General features: G+C 42.4%; 2 protein-coding genes across 4 annotated transcripts in view; both read left to right on the top strand.

The window, feature by feature from the left end:
• The window catches only part of crocc2 (ciliary rootlet coiled-coil, rootletin family member 2), a 41554-nt gene extending 32010 nt beyond the window's left edge, over positions 1-9544 (top strand). The window contains 11 exon segments of the mRNA XM_079691814.1: positions 798-1182; positions 1260-1390; positions 1933-2053; positions 2144-2307; positions 3149-3589; positions 4378-4527; positions 4809-5009; positions 6409-6519; positions 7631-7810; positions 7907-7936; positions 7939-9544. Coding sequence (XP_079547940.1) covers positions 798-1182; positions 1260-1390; positions 1933-2053; positions 2144-2307; positions 3149-3589; positions 4378-4527; positions 4809-5009; positions 6409-6519; positions 7631-7810; positions 7907-7936; positions 7939-7998 — 1974 coding nt within the window. The 3' untranslated portion in view covers positions 7999-9544.
• Positions 9545-11681: 2137 nt separating this feature from the next.
• sned1 (sushi, nidogen and EGF-like domains 1) overlaps positions 11682-21381 on the top strand; it is a 55334-nt gene continuing 45634 nt past the window's right edge. For all 3 annotated transcript variants that reach the window (XR_013809992.1, XM_079691726.1, XM_079691725.1), the window contains exons 1-4: positions 11682-12045; positions 12163-12192; positions 12859-13114; positions 19935-20222. Coding sequence is in view for 2 of the 3 variants with exons in the window: in XM_079691726.1 (XP_079547852.1) it covers positions 11834-12045; positions 12163-12192; positions 12859-13114; positions 19935-20222 (786 nt within the window). In the remaining variant the exon portion in view is untranslated. The remainder of the gene's footprint in view (positions 12046-12162; positions 12193-12858; positions 13115-19934; positions 20223-21381) is intronic.

Below are 21381 nucleotides of genomic sequence, written 5' to 3'. Positions count from 1 at the left end.
TGTACTGTGGTACTGTGATATTACAATATAAATGAAATGGCATCGATTACTGTACACTATAATGAAATAAAAAGACTTGTAAAAAAAAAAGAAACCTTGTCAGTGAACACGTTGTCAGCTCAAAGCACATTAGCCCTTTCCAGAAACCATGCCCCTTTTATTTACACAGTGAAGTGTTCGTCGCTAGGTAACACTGAGGAACTGTTTCTTCAAGAATTACCCTTCAGTGTTGTTAAACACCGTTTGCACTGCTTTTGTTCCTATCATTTTGCCCATAGTATTGCAAACACTCTTCAAATCTTTCATAAAACCTACCACAAAATTCAATTCAACCTTATTCTCCCTGATTATCATAAATAAATAAAGAAGCAAACTAAAACAGAAGTCACAACTTGTGTCAACATTTTTTAATTAATTATTGTCAATTTTACTATCCATTTTCTTCGCTATTATGTTTGGCACAAGTTATTGAGTCAATTTTCATTTTTGCAGCTTCTTTCCTCCATAATTTATTACATTACATTTGATTTAACTGATGTTCTTATCCAAAGCAACTTAGCTACAATATTTGCATTCAACCATAAAGAATGTTCATAAAGAACATTCTAAGTGCTACTGGTTTTGCTTTAAATAAACAAATCTTTCGAAGTGCTATGTACAGGAGATTTTTTTCTTACATTTGTTTCTTTCTTATAACCTGTATGCTACATATGACATAATCCACAGTATCATATAGTTGCATGATTAGTATATAGTATTAGGTTTGTGTGGTGATGCTGTTCTGTGTGTTTGTTCAGGTGTCAGGTCTGCAGCGCCGTGTGGTGGAACTGGAGACATCGGAGCATCAGACCCGCGAGCTGCTGCAGGACAGAGAAGCTCATCAGCAGCAAGGTGACCGCAGGCACAGAAAAACCACCGCCCAGCTGGAGGAAGCCCTGGAAGATGCCAAGAGCAAGGTAACAGAACTCTCTGCGCAGGTTGGCTTTGCTGAAAGCAGAGTCCACGGCCTGGAGGAGCAGCTGGGCCTGGCCGATGCCAAACGCAGGGACCTGGAGCTGAAGTTGGCGAGGCTGTATTCAGCTCTGCGCCAAACTCTTGGCATCAGCCAAATAATTCTGTCAGGCACACCTGGGTCCCGTAGACGGTCTTCCTCTCCCTGGAGGAAACACCTGCAAGGGAAAGGTACTATAGCGTCTTGCACTTTTAAGATTCTTTGTTGCAATAGGGAAGAACCACTAATAAGTGTGTTCTTTGGTTAGGGGGCGACAGTGAGACAGATGGATCGGTGCTGTCCTTGTCGCATGGTGAAGATGAAGAGCTGGACGTTGACCCATTGCATTCAGTCCTGCGGGAATTCCAGCAGGAACTCAGGGACACACAAAGAGACAGGGTACATCTGAATGTATTAATAACTTAAAGGTCCCCTATTATACAGTTTTTGATCAATATATTATTGGTCTCAGATATATACAAAATATGTCTCTGAAGTGTTTGGCTTGAAATACCAAACAGATCATACATTGTAGCCATGCCTCATACCCCTCTATTTCTGGCCTTTTTCAGAAGTGCTGATTCTCTGTCTTTTACTTTAGTATAGTGGCCAAAATCTGCTCAGCTAATTTTCAGACAGGTTTTTATATAAATGGATCGGGACAAAAAGTGAGAGAATCTTTTTTCCTGACACTTTCAGAATCTCTTTCCACAGAGGGGACACATGTTGATGTATCAAAGACATGAAAAAGTGGATTTTGCCTAAAAGGTGTCCTTTAATCTCCATTAGTGGGATTATGGACCTAAAGCCGGTTTTGCTTTTTAGACCACTAAATCACTTCAACAATCTTGAATTGAGTTAACTTGTTGCATTTGTGTGTTAATATTTCAGAATAATCTTTTGGCACCTTTTGAGCTCTGACCATGTGTTATTCCCCTTAGGATGAAGCCTGGGCTCAGATAGGTGGTCTAAGTCAGCAGATAACAGGGCTCTGTGGCAGCCAGGAGAAGTCAGCCACCCAGCTGCTTCAACTTCAGGATACCTTGAAGCAATCAGAACAGGGTAAGAAAAGCAGTGAATCCTACAAACACAGTCAATATTTGTTTATCATTCTTTATATACACACAGCAAACATTTCAAATATTGTTCCAGGAAAAAGAGAGATGTCAGAGTGCTTGCAAGAGACGCAGACAGCCCTTTCCTTGCAGGAAAAAGTAGCATGTCGCACAGAGAGGGAGAAGAGACTCCTTGAAGCGGAGGTAGCTCAATTCAGGACTGGTCTGCAAGCTGCTGAGGCCGAGTCCAGGGCACTGCAAGTATGTAGAAGTCAATGAGAAAGATTTAACACTTGTGTCTAACAAGGCACATATTTGGCTTTTTATTTATATTTAAATCCAATATTAATTAAAAACCTAAAAATTATCGTATTGCTTCCGCTAAGAAAAAAAATGCCCGTTACACAGCATACAAACGTCTGTGAAGTATTTTAACTTCTTTCCTTCTCTCCCTTGATCCTCCTTAGAAACTGTCATTAGTTTGCATAGCAGTGGTGTGTTATCAACTCAATGAGTATTAACAACCGCTGAAATGTCCAAATTGACCGATCAGAATCGAGTATTCAACTAAGCTGTGTAATAAGTATCAAAGAATTGTGTAGCTGAACTACAGAACTCTTAAGGAGAAACACTTCCCAATTCAAACCATGTTCAATGGAGCATAAAATTACGCTTTCTATTATATCAGGCTTTTAATTTAGAGCCGTAAATTCAAAATGATTGAATTAGAGTTCTTACTATTTTTAACAGTCATTTTCACAAAATGGTCAAACTGTGCTTTGTACCTGTTTTCAGCCCCGAACATCCTAATCATTGACAAATCCAAAATAATTCCAGCTTTCATTTAATATATGGGAAAACAATGAATGTTTGTGTGATTTCTTCATAAAAAAACAACAGTGGTTAGAAACTGGAATTAAGATAATGGACGGTCAAAATTCTGAGAATTAATGAATATTTGGTGGTTATCATTTGATTGCAGTTGATGCAGGAATTTGTTTCAAGAAAACCTTTTTAATTAATGTGAGACTGAAGGATTGACTAAAACAGCATACAACATCTTCACTGACAATTGATGAACTCTTTGTGTATTCCTCTGTAGGACAAGCTGGAGCTCTTTCAGGGTTTACAATCAGGTGCAAAAGTAGAACAGCAGAATCTAAAGGAGTCTCTACAAGCAGCAGAGGGCAGGTTGAGCTGTCTTGAGCTCTCCCAGCGCATTCTGGAAGGAGAGCTGCAGAGGGCCCAGCTCAGGGCTGCAGAACTGGAGGCAGAGTCAGGGGCCCTGCAGGAGAGACTGACAGAGCTGAGGAGGAAGCTGGGAGAGAGCGAGGAGCGCGGTGCCACGCTGAGGGTCAGCGAGGAGCGGTTGGTCACATCACTGGCTCGCGCTGAGCAGCATGAGAGCCAGCTGAGAGAACAGCTCCATAAACTGTCCAACAGCCTCAGTGACAACAGGAGCAGCAGCGGGGCCCTGCAGGAGCAGATCTCTCAGCTGCAGAGGGCTCTGACAGCCAGTAAGCAGGGCCGGAGGCTAGTGCAGGTACAGGGAAGAGAAAACACTTCAGTAACACAAAACAAATCATGTTCACTGTGTATTTGTTTTTGTAAGCATTCCCCTCTCTTAACATAAGGAGATTTCATTGAAACTTCCAAATAAGATGAATAGCCATGCCTTCATTGCTGTGTTGATTTACAGTGCAGCTATGTTACCTTTTCAGCTACACACTGAGCATTTCTTATTTACATTTGTGGTTTTCCTGAATGACCTCAAAGACTGAGCGATAAAATGCTCAGGCAAGCGCATTCATTCTCCAAGAGGTTCTCAGGAGAGCTTTCCGGCCTCCGTTTGGGACTGCACTTTAAAGATACCAAAAACATGACATTGCTTGGTATAAATCTCTGGGTTTGCTCAAAAGCTGTCAGGTCAGTGCAGTAAAAAGCGAGAGCAAAATCCCAACACTTACCCCGACATTCAACAATATGTCAAGGACTTTAAAAAGACACAAAACATAAGGGAAAGGGAGAAATAAAGGGGTCAGTAAAAAATCATGTTTGAATGAAATGATGGCTCATTGTTTACTCATAGGAGAGAAATAACCACATACAAAACAAACTACAAACATACAGTACCAAAACAACCACACAGAGACACATAATGACCACAAAGATAAACAAAACAACAAGAACAATAAGTAACTATTGAACAACTGTTACGTCTCTGTCTTTGGCCCCTTTCTAGGAGAGTTGGCATGTCTGTGCCCATGACCAATCATCTCATCATCCACCCATGATATATTATTGCATTTTAACATGTGTGTGTGCCCATAGGAGTGTTTGGATAAAACACGAGATACCCTTTCAGAGAGAAAGAGGATGAACCACACACTAACCGAGCAGACCCAGAGCCTTCGAAGAGCCCAAGACCACCTAGAGATACAAAGTTCTGAGCTGGAGAAACATAACAGGGCACTGAAGGAGGTGAGTCACGCTGAGGTTAAAGTGCAACGGATGGCAGCAACGGTCGAGGCTCCATTTTGATGTTTATTTGTATGGATGAGGCGTGTGGTGCAGTGGATAGAGCCTTGGTGTTGGGATCAGGGGGTCACAGGTTCAAACCCCATTGCAGTCAGCATGTCATTGTGTCCCTGAGACTCTTCACCCCAAACTGCTCCTGTGGGGATTGTCCACAGTACTGAGTATGTAAGTCGCTTTGGATAAAGCGACATGTAATGTTATGTAATGTAATGAATGTGTACCAGAGCCTGAAGCAACAGCAGGGAGCCGAGCTGCAGGCCCTGGGGGGCTCCCAGCAGCTTCAGCGAGACAAGCAGGAACTCCAGGACAAGGTCACCTATCTGCAGAGTTCTTTGCAAAAGCTACAGAGTGAGAGAGCAGAGATGGAGAGGGTGCTAACGCGCCTTGGTAAAGACAAGTCGGGGCTCAGAAAGACTCTGGAGAAGGTGAGGTGCTCTATAAGCTGCACTGCTGTATACTTCAGGAATTGTTTGACGTGTTGGAAAAATGATTACGTCTCTTTCTTATTGAGAGTATGATAAAAAGATAAACAGCAGTGGATGCTTTTTTATCAATCTACTGTCAGCAGTTGGTGAGCTTAGCTTTGCATAAAACTGGAAACAGAGGGCCATATTTCCCAAAGTGACTTTATTCTTAAAGGGATAGTTAACATTTGTATACAGTAAAGAGGGGTTGTATGAGGCACTTATCCATAGTCAGTGTATTACCCACAGTACATAGTGGTTGTCACACCAGGAGTGTGGAAAAGAAGACAGAAGAACCAGGAGTATGAAGTGCTGCTGTGGATTGAAGCAGCAAAGCACATTTGAGCCTCATAAAAAAGGCCCATCTAAAAATAAAAATATTCAAAAAAACATCAGTTTAAGTGTTCGCTATATTTATAATAACTCCAATTGTTCCTGATAAAAAATTATGTCTGGTGGCTAGCTGAAGCAGTGAAAATATTCTAGATATAGAGTCAAGTGAAACTGATATACGTTTGTTTGCGTCCTAAACACTGCTGCCCCTGTTGCAGCAGCACGTTTCTTATCTCCCAAACTGGGGGTGTGCCAGCCATCATTTAATACACCAACAATAGAAAACCCCACTTGTACAAAAATCCTAACTATCCCTTTATCTTTGTAATCCAACTAAGGGTATTCAAACTATGTCACAAATGAGGTACGTAGGATGTATCATAAAGAACAGTTGAGGTTATAAAGATGCAAACAACGTAAAGGTCTGATTGGCGATGAGAAACAGCTTCATAGTGTCAGCTGAAACAGTAAAAGCACAGTCGCTATTTAGAGGGACCCAAGAACATTAAACAGCTTTTTTGTCAGGAGACCTGAAAAGTGTTGATGCTGAATATGAGGTCTACCATCTTAAATATACGAGTGAGCCAAACCTGAAAGCGCTTTAAATGTAATTAAAAGCATCTCAGAGTCAATTCTGGAGCTGCTGGAAGCACAGATACGAATATGTGTATATTGTCGCTCAGATGCCTTCTGCCACATCCCGGATCAGGACGGGCATTCACTGAAAGCGTTAGGTTACATTAATGTGCAGTTATAATAATCCATTCGGTAGGAGAGCATCAAGATAATTAGCTGTTCATCACACTGTAGTTTGTGTCATTGGTGTAATTTAGCTTGTTCCATTTCCCACTTATTCATGTCCTTATTCACATATTGTACAAATCATCTTGTAATGATGGAAACATGTTGGTGGACTGTGAGAACTTCTGAGCTTGGCTTCTGCTACACGCATTACAGGAATGCACATGAGTGCAGAACAATCATGGTAAAGTTGTTCACATTATGTCACCCCTTGTGTCGTTGTCAGGTGGAGATGGAGAAGCTGAGGGTGGAGGAGGAGGCGGCGTCTGCTGCCAGAGAGAAGGAGCAGCTGGGACAGGAGCTGGCTGAGAGGCAGGAGGAGGTGCAGACAGTGCAGGTGAGACACTGCTCTGAGAGCCAGGGGGGAGCAGGAGTCTCTCAGCTGCCAGGGATTAGCCAGGACCAAGAGACTTGTCAGGATTGGGAGGGTTACTTCAAAAATGTAATAACTAGTTACATGTCAAAAAAAGTAATCAGTAGGCTAATATTAGTATCAAAATAGAAAAGTAATGTAACCTGAATACTTTCCGTTGCTTTTGGAAAACCTCAATATCAAATGCAAAGCAAATAAAAATGATAAAATAAATAACAATAAGATGATTTTTAATGCATTTTAATTTAATCAAACCAGGTGTTCATCTACTGCATTCAAAAAGAAATGCATTCAAAATAAAGAAGAATTAAAGTAGCCTAAATATAAACCATAAAGAAAATTAGTTAATTATGTCTACCTATTATATATATCGATCTTTATTTAAAATTGTATTGTAACTATGTAATCCTGTTAGTAATTTCAATTTAACAGTAATCTGATAACTCATTTTTTTTTTATAATTGTAATCGAATACAGTTACTTTTTTTCTGTATCCTGATGACGTAATCTCGTTTTAAAATGTAAGCCATTACTCCCCAAGCCTGGTCATGATCACATCACTTTGATCGGAGAGCATTCCTGAGTTTAGGTCATTTACTTATTTCATTATACTACGTTTTACTCTTTATATACCAAATTGTTTTTAAATCTGTAGTTGTTATAATTTGTTTATTTTCTTTTTCTGCCCTCCACCGTGTAACATGAATTGTATTAATATATTGTTCTATATAAACAAAGACTTAAACATTAGCAAGTAGTACTGGTCTAGTACTTTTATCTTCATGTACAGTAGTTGCATACAAATCTTGCTCTGCATTTGAGTTTCAATGCTGTTACAAATTGAATTTTAATTGAGTTCTATTTAATTGTTTACATCTATCCATAATACTGCCTTCTACCAGTATGTGTTTTGTAGTTGTGCTCTAAGAAGAACCCCCTGTGTGTCAGGTCTCGTGACCTCCGTCAGCTGAGCTTCAGAGAAACTCTGTGTCCCCCTTCTGTACCAACACTGTTTACACTTACTGACCTTTACTCTTCTCTTACACTTCTATAAACTTATGTGAACTGTCCTCAGGCTCAAATGTCCCAGTCGGAGCACTCTTATGCACAGCACCTCCTGGAGGTGACTGCCCGCCATCACCAGGAGTTAGATTCGGAGACGGATCGTCTGAGAGACACTCAGCTTCAAGTAGAGCAGGCCTTGGAGAGCAGGGAGAAGGCTCATCGCCAGAGGGTGAAATGCTTAGAGGAACAGGTATTGTGTGGATCATTTATCTTTCTTTTGTTCGATTTATGTCTCTGTATTTTTGTTTTCTTCCCTCAATTTGTTTTGTTTCTTTGTTTTGAATAGGTGATGACTCTCAAAGAACAGCTAGATCATGAGACAAGGAGACAAGAAGACGAAAGGCTTATTTGAATCAGATGCTGCAGCCCGGTGTGTAGGCAGAGCCTGCACTGAAGTATGTAGCACCTCTGGCTTCCTCATTCACTGCTCCTCTGGCAGCTTCCCAACAACAGTATGTTACAAGCTACGTCCACACTTGGAAACACACGCGCATACAAACACTCTCCGAAGGCGTTCGGTCCCACCCATGCACATGTGCACTGCGGATTACATTAATCTGCACGCAAACTCAACAACAACAAACAATGAATGTTTTGTTCAGAAGTGGACTGGATGTGCCAAATTGTTTTAAGGATTTCCTCTGGCTTGGTGCGGTTGGCGTTTCTAAGTCTGTTTATGCTGTGTCATTTTTTTTAGGAAACAACATGATAAAAAGTATCCTTAGTTGCTGCTTCATACTCTGATGATTATTCCTATACTATATTTTCAGAATCAGAATACCTTTATTAGTCCCACAGAGGGGAGATTTACGAAATATGTCGAAACACTGTTTGTGTATTCTAATGAGAATATAGATTCAAATATTAACAATGTTTGTTTGCATATTCCCCTGCTTTGAGTTAGTCTTTCAGGCAAAGATTATATGGTGTTAACTAATTTATTTGATTATATGTTCATGTATTTGACTCAACCAATGATAATGTGCCAAAGTTGTGATTGAGTGTGTGAGAACACAGTTATACAATATATTTTCAGAAAGGTTTTGATAATCAATTATGTTTTTCTTTTGGCCACACAACTTGTTTTGGAAAAAGTTTTCTGTGAACTTTGGGAAGGACAGCACTGCCCTTTCATGGCATGTGAGTTCTGGCTTTGGTTCGCACCATTAAAAGATTTTGTGGATTTAGTGTTGTTGATGCGAGAATGACCTTCGCTCTCTGTCTCCACTGCTGTCCCTAGTGTTTTCTTCCAAAGATCGTTGCAGGACTTTGTGAAGATCATCGTTCCTTCAAAGTTGCTTTCGATATGTCTGTAATCATTCTCCAATCCAAAAATTCTTTAAATAATGTTTTATTTTCTGTGATAATAAGAAAAATGTAATATATTCGTGTGTTTTTGTGTATTCATTCACAAATGGATTTACTGTATGTAAATATGTATGTTTCTTTGGAGCCAAGCTACTTCTTTCGACTCTTTCTTTCTTTTCAGTTCTTACATTTGTCAGGGTTTGAGTTTTGTTGTGTCTAGTTTAAGGGTTATTTTTGCTGTTCTGTTCTCCCTGTCATGTTTTCCTCCTTGTGTCTTGTCTGGTCCTTCTCCCTGTGTTTTCCTCCCTGTCGTTAGTTTCCCTGGTGTGTCTAATTGTCTGATTGTGTTCACCTGTTGCCCTTGTGTTTCTCCTCCCCTGCCCGGCTATTTCTCATCTCATGATTACCCCTCCCTGTATTTAGTCTTGTCTCTTCCTGTGTTCGGTGTCGGTTCATTGTTTGTTTGTCCTTCTCATCACGTCTCATGTTTTTCTCTCCGGTCTTCCTCCATGTTTTTCACGGTCAGTTTTTATGTTATTGTTTTCCTGAGCTACCGTTTGATTCATGCCATGTTTTTGTGATCAGCTTTGCAATAAAGCTCGCTTTTTATTTTCTAGACCAACTTACCTTTTTTTGTAGTCTGCTTTTGGGTCCTACCTTTCCCATACCGTAACAGAATGATCTGACCAGCTTTGGACTCAGCAAATTCAGCTTTTTTGATTCTACAGGCGGAACGTCTTGGGTACTCTCTGGAGTACATTTTTTATACGTGGTATGACGCCTCATCTATACGGGGTAGAGTGGCTGCTCTGAAGGAGGCACGCCAGGAGGTTGCTCGCAAGCCCTGGCTCAGGAGTTTGTTGCCTGAGTGGCTACAACTTTTTACTAGTAGTCCTGGAAACTTTTCTCAAGCCTCTAACCCTTTCCTGGGATCCGACTACTATCCTGGTAGAGGTCCACGGTGTCTCCAAAGGGCCTCTAGGAGACGCAGGGCCAGGATTCCAGCCCGTGCCCCAGCAGCAATGGTTCTGGCCCCAGTTCCGGTCCCAGCAGCCATGGTTCCGGCCCCAGTTCTGGCCCCAGCAGCCATGGTTCCAGCCTTAGTCCTGGTCCCAGCAGCCATGATTCTGGCTCCAGTTTCGGCTCCAGTACTGGCTCCCCGGCCGACGCCAGCTCCCCGTGTCCTATTGGCGTACCGGCCGACTCAAGTCCCCTCTCAAGTCCCCTTTCAAGTCACTTCTCAAGTCCCCTCTCAAGTCTCTTCTCGAGTCCCCTCTCAAGTTCCTTCTCAGGTCCCCTCTCGAGTCACTTTTCCATCCTGAAATCACTACACTGGCTCCCCGTGGAATTGAGGATCGAATTCAAGGTCTCCGTCCTCACACACCAGTGTATCTATGGAACAGCCCCTCCATACCTCAAGGAACTCCTCACCCCCCTTACCTCCGTGCGGACCACCCGCTCCAGCAACTCAAACCTCCTCAAACCCCCGAGGACTAAGCTCCGTACCATGGGAGACCGGGCCTTCTGCTCGGCTGCCCCCAGTCTGTGGAACGCTCTCCCCGACCACATGAGAGCATCACAGACCGTGGAGGTTTTTAAAAAAGGCCTCAAAACCCACCTCTTCAATAGAGCCTTTCCCTAGACCTTTTATATATTTATTATCACCCTTTTATCTTATTTTATTCTTTTTACTTATTTATTTTTACTTATTGCTTTTTATTCTTTTTACGATGTTAGCACTTCGGGATTTGAATGAAAATATGAAGTGCTTTATAAATTAAAGCCATTATTATTATTATTATTAGTTTTCGAGTCACCTCTCAAGTTCCCTCTCTAGTCTCCTCTCGAGTTCCCTCTCGAGTTCTCTTTCAAGTCATCTTTTGAGTTCCCTCTCGAGTTCCCTCTCGAATCTCCTCTCGAGTCCCTACCCAATGTCCTGGTCCGTTTGAGGTTCCGCTGGGGGTCCTGCCAACTCCATGTCCTGTCCCATTGGGGGTCCCGCCAACTACTCTTCTGCCGGGGGTCCTGCCAGCCCTATGTCCTGTGCCGTTGGAGGCCCCGCCGGCTACTGTTTCGTCGGGGGTCCTGCAACCCCATGTCCTGTTCCGTTGGAGGTCCCGCCGGCTACTGTTTTGTCGGGGGTCCTGCCAATCCCATGTCCTGTTCCGTTGGAGGTCCCGCCGTCACCTGTCTCGCCGGGGGTCCTGTCAACTCCTTGTCCTCTTCCGTGGGGGATCCTGCCGACACCTGTCCCGCCGGGGGTCCTGCCTACTCCTTGCCCTGTTGCGTTGGTGGTCCAATCGACACCAGCCCTTGCTCCATCCGGGGTCCCATTGACACCAGCGCAGCCCATGTCATGCTCAAGATCCCGTCTACTCCTGTCCCACCGGCTCCGGTTCCTGTCCGGCCGACACCGGGTCCTGCCCGTCCTCGGGAGCTGTTCCGTCAGCGCCTACCTGCCCGTCCTCCGGAGTTCCCCAGCCGCGGCCCTCGGGCCCGGCCCCCTGACTCTTCCGGACGCTGCCTTCGCCCTCATGCTCGGCCCCCTGAGTTCGCCCGCTGTGGCCTTCGCCCCTTAATGGACTCTGCCTTGCCCCCGGGCCGTCCGCCCGAGACCCCCTCCATGGAATCTGCCTTGCCCCCGGGCCGTCCGCCCGAGACCCCCACCATGGACTCTGCCTTGCCCCCGGGCCGTCCGCCCGAGAACCCCTCAATGAACTATGCCTTTCCTGGGCTGTTGATCCAGACCCGTCCTCCGGACCCCCTCCACCCACCCAGTTGGAAGTGTTTGACTTTGTTTCGGGACGTCTGGAATCCGTCCCTTGAGGGGGGGGGGGGTTATGTCAGGGATTGAGTTTTGTTGTTTCTAGTTGTGGCGTTATTTTGCTTTTCTGTTCTCCCTGTCATGTTTTCCTCCTTGTCGTTAGTTTCCCTGGTGTGTCTAATTGTCTGTTGCCCTTGTGTTTCTCCTTCCCTGCCCGGCTGTTTCTCGTCTCGTGATTACCCCTCCCTGTATTTAGTCTTGTCTCTTCCTGTGTTCGGTGTCGGTTCATTGTTTGTTTGTCCTCCCTTCACGTCTCATGTTTTGCTCTCCGGTCTTCCTCCATGTTTTTCACGGTCAGTTTTTATGTTATTGTTTTCCTGAGCTACCGTTGATTCATGCCATGTTTTTGTGCTCAGCTTCGCAATAAAGCTCGCTTTTTGTTTTCTATACCAACTTACCTTTTTTTGCAGTCTGCTTTTGGGTCCTACCTTTCCCATACCGTAACAACATTCACTTTACTTATTGCATTTTCACTACATGCATGTCTCCTCACTGTGTAACCCTGCATGACTTTGTAACTGTGCATAGTGAGAGTTCCACTGAAAGGGGAAAATCCTGTCAGAGTTTCTTTAAAGCAGCCCTTTGATTATCATAGATCCGCCCAGTGGTTATCCAGTTACCGGCCTCTCTTCAGCTATTGGCTGGAAGGAGCTAATTATGCAAGGTAGTGAATCCCTGTGGGGGAGGTGGGGCCAAAACTGAAAGAACTCCTTTGGCAGGCAGAATAGAGCTTTTATTGAGGATATTTCTAAGCTGACCATCAGGGACCAAATCGCTGGATTGTTAAAAAAAAAAAAACACATCTCAGCTGAATTACGCTGCTCGCTCTCTTTCATTCCTCCCCTCTTTTCATTTTAGTGAGACGGAGTGTAGCTTATGCAGTACCTAGCAGCAAGCAGAATGCAAGGAATCTACAGTATTCCCCTGTCTCACACAAGAAGCCCAGTTCACTACTGAAGGACAAGAGAGGGGAGAAGAGGCAGAGCCAGAGAGCAGTCAGGGGAGGATTCACACTGCTGAGGTTGAGAGGAGGAACGCAGCGTCTTGTCTTGTTCTGCTCTGCTCTTGTTGCCTCAGGTGTGTGTGCTCCTCCCTCCCCTCTGCAGTGCCTGCTGTCAGCTCCATCCCTGGGTGGCTGAGGCCATGGTGTTGGTGCTACAAGCCCTGCTGCCCTGCTTCTGCACCCTGCTCTCCCTGGAACTGCTGCCTGGGGTGGAACCCGCCGTGCCCCTGGAGGACTTCTACCCCTTTGGCCAGGACGTGGGGGACTCCCAGACCATCGCTCAGGACGACGGAGGCTCCCGGCTCGTGAAGATCTCTGTTGCTTTCCCCTTCTTTGGAGACAGGCACACAGGACTCTATGTGAGTACAGAGCAGTTTGTTATTACTGTGTGTTTATGTCTTCTTATGTGTGTGTATGCATGCACTTTGCAGTTGGCAATTGAAACTGACATGGTGTGGATTGTATAAGAGCCTCAGGGAGATGAGATCTGGCATTCTGCCAAACACTACATTGCTGTGCCCTTTGAGAGTTTGCATGTGTTAGTGTGTGTCTCACAAGCTCTGGTGTGTAACCTCAATTGTAGAATATCATGTTTTTCTCCCCTTGGGTGGAATCAAAATCCTCCATGACATTCTCTGAGTGCACCGAGGGAGAGTGTGTGAGAAACTATTAGCAGAACAGTGGTAAGCCCTGTTCTAATAAGTCTACAATGAGCTGTTAAATGAATTGACAGTTTGTGTTCTCACTGTTGCTGCGGATGGAGCATCTGTGAGCAGATCTTTTTAGGAGAGAGAGTGGGGGGGAAATATGCTTGCCGGAGAGAGAGAGTGAGAAACAGTGCTCATGGGAGGAAGCTGAATGGTTTGACAAGGACTTTCGCGCACCACACTGAAACACACTTTGATCTTCCTTTGTCATGTATTGGGTTCAGTTCCAGCGCATGGAAAGGCAGAACTCCCTTAAATCAACACCACCTGTTGTGGTTATGCATCCGCGTGGGCTTTCAGATTCCCCTCCTTCTCGCTCCGAGCCCCGCCTGCCCCCTCCCTGTTCAAACCATGGGCAGGGGAGCCCGAGGAACCATGGCAACAATGGGCAAGGTCAAAGGTCATCGTTCTAATCTAAGCATCTACACCAAGGGGGTGATGTCAGTCTTCCAATAAAAACATTTTTAAAACTCTTTTGCATCTACACAAAGTGCATAGACACTGGCACAGTATTTTTAAGTGCAGGGTTTGAGTTTTGTGTCTTTTATAAACTCAACACTAGTTACTCACAAATCCTCAAATCAATCAGCAGAGCCAGGACCCCTTGTTGTCACTCTATAATGCACTGGGTGCTTCTTTGGAGTTCTTTTTTAAACATTCATGATAGTCTGATAGACTTGAACAAGTGGTTAACCTTATGCGACATATGTGAAACAAGTTTAATATGTAATGCACATACCTTTGTTTAAGTGTTTTAAGTAAGTTAAATGTGTTTCAAACGTGATGTTAGGTAAATAAACACGTATGAAGAAATGTAAGTCTGTTGTGTAGGTGATGTAGGATAAATGTTTATCATATTTAATGTAAGCTAACTATATACGGGTGTTGCGTAAGTAAGGAGAGTGTGCTAGTAGTTGGCTAGATTAAGGCAACACAACTGTTTGTTTTAGGAAAAGTCATGGTTTTGGTTCAAATTAATGTTCGTTTGAACTTAATTTAAATACGATGAGAATGTTACGTTTGTGACGTAAGATAACTTATATTTGTATATAATTTAAAACAAGCCAACATTGACTTTTAGTTTCCTAACGGAGCCTACTCATGGGTAAATTCCTGTATTTGTTTAACTTATCTATCCATCAATCCACCCCTTACTCTTTATGTGACTTCATCTGAACCCCTCCTTTGCACTTGTCATTATTACTATGGCCACTGGAGGCAGCCCTGCATAAACAGAACGGACAGTAGGGGGATGCAGATAGTTATATTTGGACACGTGGGGCCACAGACCAAGCTGCAACACTTTACAAGTTGGGAATGAGAATGCCCTGAAACTCACTCTTGGAGTTTGTTTGTATCCCAATTGCGTTCCAATTGTGGTCCTTCCCAGATTTGAATGGATTCCAGCACATCACTTATCATGTGATAAAACTGATACACATCATTTGAATTGTACAAGATAACACAAGTTACCAGTTTCTTGGCTTGTTGATCTCATATTGAATTCTGATCTGATAGAGATCAAATCTGAGAAGTCCACACTCTGACATATGCCGTGTGGTGGTGATGTGATACCCTGCATCTCATTAGAAATGTAGTTCCGTAGTCACACAAGGCATTTCAGATTGTGACAGGCACTTGAAATTACAGTCACTCATTTGAATGCCTCACCTGAATCCATTAAACATTAGAAGGCGAAGCACAGAGGCCCACATGGTGTTCTCCGCCCGAGAGCTTTGAACAGTTCATATTTCAGTGAGGTGCTACGTTTGTGTGAATAGTGTGTTCCCAGCCACATGGAAGCAGGAGAACCACACTGATTTAAGATGGCTTGTGGGCGCTGTCTTTCTCTATTATCATAACTGGTCCTGTTAAGGAATACCTTAAAACCCCTCAAAACAAATCCCTTTAAAACATACCCTCCTTTTAGCAGTTGTGATCAAGTCACATAGCAGTGGCAGAAGTGTGACACTTGGTTACAGAAGTTTGTATCTCACAGGAACAGATCCCACACATCCCTGTAAAAACATGCACCCCCCTGTCCTGCTCCTGTCCTACTTGTGCATCCTGGTAACCAGGCTGTCCCTCTGTTATGGTTTGTGTCTGGGAGTTTTCACATGTTGCTGGGATCTCTCCTCCTCCAGGTCCCCCATCCCCTCCTCCCACGCCTCAGATAACATGGCAGGGGTCTTCCCCCTGGAACTGTCCAGCTGCTTTATCTGAGAAATGACCAATGACTTTAACAGAACACAGATGTATCTGCAAAGCGTCTTCTAGGCTTCCAAACAATGCAGTTCATGGATTAACTTCTCTTAAGGATGACCAGTGTAAAGAACATGAAGGACGATGTTCAAGGTCAGAGAGGAAAGAACAACATTTTGAAAGCAGATGTGAGAATACATGATTATGATTAATGGTATTTATTGTGGATGCATAAACTCATTGGAAAAAACGTTTCTAGGGCTTGTTGTAAATGTTTCTAAAACATGTTATGTTTAGTATTCAAATCTTCAACATGCTGTGGTATTTGTCAACATTCAAATCAATTTTTCAAGAATCCTGCCAAGATCATGCTAAAGAGTAACTTTACTTCACAGATTGCACATCTGCTAGTGCTCATCTGCTCTTCAAAAGACGTCCAACACTTCAGTTGGAGCATTTTCATTCACTCACTTTCACTCACCACTCTGTATGGCCCAAAGATTTGTGCTGAAGTTTGATCCGTGGTACTCTGAATGGGTGCTTTCTATATGCATGTGTGGGATAAGAGTTATTTTAACAGTTCATATGCAACTGACAAGATTTGTCTGCACATACTTCAAAAAAGCCTGAAAGTCTTCAAGTAAATGATGTCCTTCAAAGGATCAGCTTTGAACTTTCTTATGGAGAGTTCAGTTAGAAGATACCACACTAAAGTCTGCATATAAACTATGAAGCTAGAGATCAAAAGCGTAGCTGAGCATAAACACTGGGCGCTTGTTTGTGTGAAACTGGCAAGTTGTGGTTTTACAGGACAGTTTTTACCAGACTGTGTCTTGGCCAGAGCGCAGTGACTTCCTGCAGCCTCTGCTGGTTGCCTCTTAGGCACTTTGTGATGACAAGACTCCGGGAAGTCAACGCGCCCTGCCAACAAATAATCCGCTACATCTTCTCATCTAGTTCTTGGCAGGAAAGAAAATAAGCCCATTTCCCGAAATATCCAACTTTTCAATTGAGATTAATATAAAACATTTTCAGATTTAATACCTACAAACAACTACATCCGTTTTATATATTTTCCCAATGTTTACAACCAAGTTCAAACCCTCTAGTTGCTTTAACTCACGGGGAAACACAGGACACACCACTTTTGTTAACTATTGTTGTCTGCTCTCATGATGCCCATGTGAACAGCGCTGGGCTGCACTGGTTGTACTTCCCAACGTTAGCTAGCTACAGTAGCTGTATGGGTACTCGTCTTGTCCAATGGTATGTTAGCAAGTTAATGTTACGTTAGCAAAACATGACTTGTGGCTAATTAATTTGAATAGATATCTAGCGTACATAAACAGAACGTTAATACAACTTTAACACATTCTCTTTAGTAGTTATTCTTTCTGCCTGATCAGATTTTCCTCGTCAATGCTGGTTATGTCACATGTGAAAACAACAACTTACATGAACCCATTCTATTTCACCACGTCATGAAAGTTTGTCTTTTGTTATAGTTTCTTTTTAGAGACCTCTAGCCTAAAACATTTCGCTTACTAAATTACTTCAAATGATTAGATAGCATGTTACTGGTTTACGATGTTATTATACGTGTAGGTTTCTTTGTGCACTGATGATAGTTCATACATTCCAAGAAGTGTGTTTGAAATGGTTTGAATATCCTCTTGTGTATTTTTTATTTACTCAACGGAGGAATTCTTCCTCTGTAATCTTCTTTAGCAAGCAAAATGATAGTTGCAAAAATGAACACCACAACAAACCTTCAGAAGCAAGAAGGTTTCCATGGGTGTTTTTGCTCAGTCTTTACCATTTGTAGATAAAAGGGCTAAGGAAACATGCCAAGTGCAAAGACTGTGGTCATTTCCTTCAGTCTCATCAAATAATTGTAAAAGTTTGTAACTGTGAAACCTCAGTTTTGACACGGAACACTAATGTATTCCTGCCCTGATTCATGGGCACCTTTTCATTTTGGGTTTTTGCTTTGGCTGACTCAAGCCAGATGAAAGTTTATTTTAGTCCATAAATTGCTTGGCTCTAAAGAAAACCAAAAAAGCTCATTCCTGGATATATCCGGAAAATAACTTCCCAAAAAATAACAAGGGAGTCATAGAGTGGAGTGGCACCATTGAGAGTGAGGGAAAGAGTTATGGGGGAGAGGTACTTCTTCCAAGGTTTGCTGATCTCACCTCTCTCCCCTGTGATCCTGACCTTGGTCATGTTACAGCATAACACAAGGCAGCTCTGAACCCATTCACTCTCTCCCATTAGTGTGATGCATATGCACCCTTTACTGAGTGTCTGCACCAGGTTATAGCCTTGTTTAAATCCATGAGAAAAAGTCTGTGAAAACTATGTTGTAAGTTCAAATTCCTCTAAGGTCATTGACATATCAAAGCAGTCCTTAAAACATCTTAACAAGTAAGAAATACACTTGTTCAAGCTATTCCAGATGCCTCTAAAGATTGGATTAGGCATTTCAACTTATTCCAGGATTGGAAAATAAACTCTCTTTAGTGTTGAGCATGATTTCATACACTAATTTTGCTGCTGTAAGATGGGTGACTTCCAGACTGCTGCCACCACAGGTCTCATTAGTGGGCATGTTGGTGTGGGAGGTGTGTCAAAGTCAGCTTTATTGTCAAGAATTCTACATGTTGTACATCCAGAAATATCGTTTCTCGCAATACAGTGTGACATATATACAGTACATCAAACAAAAAAACGAAAAGTGCCTAGATAACCGGGGTATACATTAAACAAAATAAAGTGCCTAGATAACCGGGGTATACAGTTCAAAATGTTAATAATATAATATATTTCATCCTTCCATCCTTCCATTCATCCAACACTGTGACCTCTCTCTTGTTTTTCTCCTGTTATATGATAGCGCTCTGGCTGACCCCCGGGCCCTGCCCCTGCAGCCGGCCCTCTTTCTCCCCACATCAGCCATGTTCTCACCACGCTGATGCAGAGGGGAAGACTTTGGTCGGGCAATTAACTTAGCCCCTGTGCCGTGCCAAACAAAACTTCCTCTGCTGTTTTTACAGCAAAGTCCTGCAAATTATGGTTTCATTCATGCAGGGAGCAAAGCCGATCCATCTGACGTTGCTTTGTCGCTGTCACATGCCACTAATGCAGAGAGTCAAAGGTCAAGCCGGGGACTAGGATAAAAAGGATAGATGCCATGGTGCATCTCCTGTTGTTGATCCAGAATATTTGTATGAAAGAATGTACGCCTTCAGTGGACATTGTCAACCCTTAAGCCTGTAGATCATTTCATTGGTGGACCTTACCTGTGATATGTTTCTGATATAAACACACGCAGGGTAAAGTACTCTACTCATTTCCAATCATAATCTTTCATTAAAAATACAATTGAACACATTGCTACGTTCTACTTTAGAATCTACTACATGAATCAGTTGTGTCTCCTCTCTCTTCGACATCCCTCATTAACTTTGTGGACCCTACTTCCTTTTTATTCATCATTTGTAGCTTTTCCTGTAACTCACAATAACTCTTTTATCTAGCATCATTGCAATAAACCCTCTTAAACACAAACAATTGTCACATTTACTGTCCTGGTTCTGTGGCTTTCGGCTTGCTGTTGCTCTATCAATCCTGAGTCTAAAAATAAGAATTATTGTCATTATACATGTAAAGTGTTAATAATTGCAAAAAATACCCATCTTAATTGTTTGAATTGCAGATCAAAATCCAAAGATATTTGATTTGCAATGAAAAAAATCTCCACCTTTGTGAGTGAAAGTTAATTTATTAAATGGTTTTCTGTTGCCTGACAGCTATGAGTTGCTTAATTGCTTCTGCAATACACATTGACCTGCCCAAGTTGATATTTTAGGAAGTTTATATTATACAATACTTCAGTCTATATCTGCAGTGCTGAGTGTGCATTTCTCACAGAGGAGATGTGTGTACGGTGGGTTCATTTATTTGGCTACTTTGCTGTTGGCAGACATCTGTGACGTGAGCAGCACACACTTGTTTTGTTCAGCTTCTGTCATTTCATGGAGTAAAGAAAGTGTCTGTTTGCGCAGGAATTGCAAACATCCGTTAAGGGAGTGTCAGCTTCCCCTTGCTGCTGTTAGCCCCGGGAGGTCAGAACACCTCTGTTTGACCACCTTTTCCTGTTCTCATCACTTCTATTCTAACCCCTCCTAACCGCACAAACAGGTCCCAGTGGCTTCTTCATTTTGAACAAAATATATCACTATTCACATTCCAAATCTGTTCTCCTCAGGTCAACAACAATGGCCTTGTATCTTTCCTGAGGGAGGTGTCCCAGTTCACTCCTGTAGCATTTCCGATCGCGGGGGACAGAAGGGTTGTGGCGCCATTCTGGGCAGATGTGGATAACCGTCGAGCAGGGAGAGTGTTCTATAGAGAGAGCCAGGAGCCCTCCAGCCTGAGGAGGGCCTCAGGAGAAGTCAAGACGTACTTTTCAGAGTTCCCCAACTTCAATGCAACATGGGTCCTCATCGCTACATGGCACCAAGTGACTTTCTTTGGAGGCAGCTCTCTCACACCGGTATAACTCACACTAAACTTCACAGCTGTCCCTCTATATGTGACTGCTAAACAGCCCTGATTCTCTAGGTTTGATTCAGTACCTAGATCAGTGATTCTTAAGCAGGGTGTGCAAGGGACATTACTTAAACAGGCCAACCTGGCACAGGCCGAGGATTAGCACATTTGGGGGGGGGGGATTTTTTTCCAAATAAGGCTCAATTAGTTTATAAAATAGAATTTGCAATTTTATTTTAAAATTACATCCAATATACAGTGTTTGTGTTGAGAAATAATGCATTTAATATTGTCTTATTATTCTTCAGTAAATGGATTGGTACACACCTACACAGACCTGTGTCAGTTACAACTTTATATAACTTCTTATGTTACCAGAAAGAGTATGATAAAACCTAGTTTGAACGCAGATAAGTTGAAAGAGTTAATTGAATGTAATAAACAAACTGTTTAAAGATCCACTCTAAGATATAGTAGTAATAATGCAAACTTGTTTAAAAAATATATTTTTAACAATATTAACTTTTTGCAGTGTAACTTAACATCAACATAAAAAATCAGCCGAAATAAACACATAAAAGAAATGGATATTTCAGTTTATTTGATAAGAAACTACTGGAATCCACTGGCCTAGATGATCTCAGATTCCAGGAAATAGCATTCTTGTTAGCAGTTCACTTTGGGTTGTAATTATTGTTTGTGTTAAGCTAATTTGTTGCTATCTGCCTCACCAACAGGCCCAGATGAGTCTATTATGTCTGTACCCTGAGTGAGATTAAGCAATCTGCAAAACAAGAAGTCATTTCATTTTTTTTTCATTTCCATCTTTATTTTGAACAGATAAATAAAAAAAGTGAAAAACAGAATACCGTATTGTTAGAATACAGTATTTATCAATATCATATTTATATATTCAACAAAAAATGTGCATATTAATAATAATAAATCATATGTGTCCAAACGGAGCAGGAGGAAGCAAATGCTTATTAATTCCCACCCCTTACTTACTGCTGATCAATGATTATCCTTTAAATCATTTCTGCAAGTTATTCCTACTCACATATTTACATTTATACATACATTTACAATCATTTCAAATCTTCAATCACCTTTCTTCATTCTCATAGTTTTCCAAAAAAGTGTTTCTGTCAGATACATGTATT

Source organism: Notothenia rossii, assembly GCF_949606895.1.
Source record: "Notothenia rossii genome assembly, chromosome: 1".
Classification (NCBI taxonomy): domain Eukaryota; kingdom Metazoa; phylum Chordata; class Actinopteri; order Perciformes; family Nototheniidae; genus Notothenia; species Notothenia rossii.
Note: the sequence above shows the minus strand (reverse complement) of the source record. Positions and strands in the feature narration are given on the sequence as shown.